This window comes from Trifolium pratense, linkage group LG5, assembly GCF_020283565.1.
Source record: "Trifolium pratense cultivar HEN17-A07 linkage group LG5, ARS_RC_1.1, whole genome shotgun sequence".
NCBI classification, from domain to species: domain Eukaryota; kingdom Viridiplantae; phylum Streptophyta; class Magnoliopsida; order Fabales; family Fabaceae; genus Trifolium; species Trifolium pratense.
The window spans coordinates 15,056,648-15,059,507 of NC_060063.1; the positions used below are offsets into that span (position 1 = coordinate 15,056,648).

The window sequence follows — 2,860 nt, forward strand, 5'->3', positions numbered from 1 at the left end:
TCAGACCCGTGCACCGCACGGGTCGATGCTCTAGGAACTACAAAAGATGTTATTTTTCCATAGTATACGGTTATTCATTTTCATTTTGGACTAGAAATATTGATTGGGCTATATTAATTTTGGTAAGTTTATTATTAGGCCCCAATGAAGAAACACCATTCCTTTTTTTTTGTCAACACCATTCCTTCGACCGAGTTAATAACGGTATAATTTTATTATAAATACTGGTTCATTCTACCGGTTTAATCCAATTTGTGTTCGAACAGTGACCTAGTAGTTCGACTAATGGACCAGTGAACCAGTGCCCTGCCGATTTGATGTCCGGTCCGGTTTTTAAAACACTATCTGGAATATACCGGGTTGGATCAACGACAAACTTATCCTTTGGTGCAGTTTGAGTATCCAATCAAATTTGAACGTAAGAAAAGGGTGCTATCTATATGTAGGGACCAATAGTGAGCCACTTTATCACTAAAAGTTAGAGCTGCATTGCATGCTATATGACAAAATAACAGAGGTTGATCCATCCAAGTTATGGTTAAAGTCATCATGAACCTTTTCACGGGTTAGTATATACTCTCTCCATACAACAATATATGTCGCTATGACATTTTTATACATATTAAGAAAGGTAATTAATGTTGTATGGAAAAAAGAAATTATGAGTTGATTTACAAAATTGTCCTTTATTTATGGTATGGAAAAAATAAATTGAAGAATTGTAAGAAGAGATAGTAATAAATAGTTAAAAGTATAATAAAAAAAATAATATTAAATGCTTCATTGATAATATAAAACAACATATATTGTGGTACAATTTTTTTTACAAAGTGCCATATACTGTGGTATGGTGGAAGTAAGTTACAATCATTGTATACACTTTTTGTTAGTATAATTAATTATTGTATTTATTTAGAAATTAGAATATTTTTGTAACTTTTGAATGGTGTATAATATACTCGAGATATATTTCTAATTGATAGTCAGAACTTAATTTTACAGAGGTGTAGAGATGTAAAAGAAGTTCATTCCACAATGATATTTTCAAGAGAATGCAACTGTACCAATCAAGTCGGTTTTGTATGAATGAGTTATGCCCAATATCGAATTCTTAAACTCTCAAATAAGTGGTGAGATTCGCGTATGGAAAAATTTAGTTGAAGGAAAAGGTATTTCTTGTATATCTCATAATCTTCTCGACAGAGATTAGTTACTACTAAACATCTGTAGAAACATATATAACCCAACAAGTTTGCTAATTTTGCCAATGTGAATTTAGATTCTAAGCTTGATATATTGTTTTTTTTTTTTAAGGTAAACAACATCTTCCATTAGATAATAAGATAAAAGGCTTAATTAATAAAATGGTCCCTTAAAGACATTTTTGGTTTCATATTGGTCCCTTAAAGAAAAAAAGGTCTAAATAGGTCCCTTAAAGAAAAAAAGGTTCGAATAGGTCCCTTAAAGACATATCCGTTAATCAGTTTGGTCCTATTTAGACCTCTTTTTAGGGACCAAACTGATTAACGGAGATGTCTTTAAGGGACCTATTCGGACTTTTTTTTCTTTAAGGGACCTATTTGGACCTTTTTTTCTTTAAGGGACCAATCTAAAACCAAAAATGTCTTTAAGGGACCATTTTATTAAAATGGTCTAAGATAAAGAGAGTACAAACATTGAGATACATATGTTAGGACATTCTCTAACCACATTCTAAAAACAATACAATTTACTAAACCAACCAAGGTTTGGACATCAATAAGCTTAAAGGAGTTAGAAACCAGTAAAATACTACAAAACCAATAGCTTAATCCAAGCAACCAAGCAAGATTCTTCCACACATGATAAGTGGGTTGAGGAACCACAGTCTTTAACTCTATCCAATTACGGATCATTTCTTTGGCTTGTGGACGCACATATCGACTATCCGGGTTCTCGAAATTGTTTAAACTCACCACATGTGAAGGAACCATTTCTTGAGTGGAGAAGATGAGCTGGTTTGCAGCAATCACTATTAGATTCTTACTCTCATCATGAATCCCTTCAGCCAAACATCTTTGAAGCATTTTAACAAACACCATAAGTGCAAACTTAACATAGATTAAACTGAAGAACAAAACACAACACACATAACAACAAGAAAACACAAAAACAATAACAATCGCAAATCTAAAAACACAATATCCCAATACTTTCATTTTTTCCAATGGTGGTGGCTCCGGTGGAGGCCGTTCTACATGGCCACAAATTCGTAAACAGTTTGTTGAAGTTTGGTTCAGATTTGAGAGCACCATAGCTTGACGGTTGCTGGAGGATTGAACAGAAAACGTGATGGTGGTTGATGATGGTGGTTGAACAGAAAACGTGGAGGTTGAAGGTGGTGGTTGATCAGAAAACGTGGTGGTTGATGGTGGTGGTGGTGGTACAAAGGAAGGTAAAGGGATGGTAAAATAGGAAGAAAAACCCACATACATGGGAGAGGAACCTCCACAAGGGAGGAGACAAACTCTATTACAGAGGGAAGAAGCTCCGATGGCGGAGGGGAGACCCATAAAGAGGGGGCGGCAGATCCACTAAACCCTAATTTTTAGAGAGAGGGGAGAACTTCTCTCTCTAAAAACCATCTCGTGTGCTTTTCGTCTTCATGTTTGGTTTATCAAGCTTGATATATTGTTGGGTTAAAATGTAAGTGGTTAATTTCATATTGAATATAAATGAGTTAAATATTTGATACTCTCTCGTCCCTTTTTATAAGATCAAGTTTGACAAAAGGTTTATCCCTTTTTATAAGATTCTTTTGCAATTGTTAATGACATTAATTATTTTTTTCGAAACTTATCCTTATTTACTTTACATAGTT

The 2,860-nt window shown here is 34.1% G+C and overlaps 1 protein-coding gene across 1 annotated transcript; it reads right to left on the reverse strand.

Moving 5' to 3' along the window:
• Positions 1 to 1,292: 1,292 nt before the first annotated feature.
• On the reverse strand, positions 1,293 to 2,632 carry LOC123884839. The gene is made up of 2 exons (XM_045934073.1): positions 1,659 to 2,632; positions 1,293 to 1,343 (listed from the first exon to the last, which is right to left on the reverse strand). The coding sequence occupies exons 1-2, from the start codon at positions 2,550 to 2,552 to the stop codon at positions 1,332 to 1,334; spliced, it is 906 nt and encodes a 301-aa protein (XP_045790029.1). The 5' UTR covers positions 2,553 to 2,632; the 3' UTR covers positions 1,293 to 1,331.
• Positions 2,633 to 2,860: the final 228 nt, after the last annotated feature.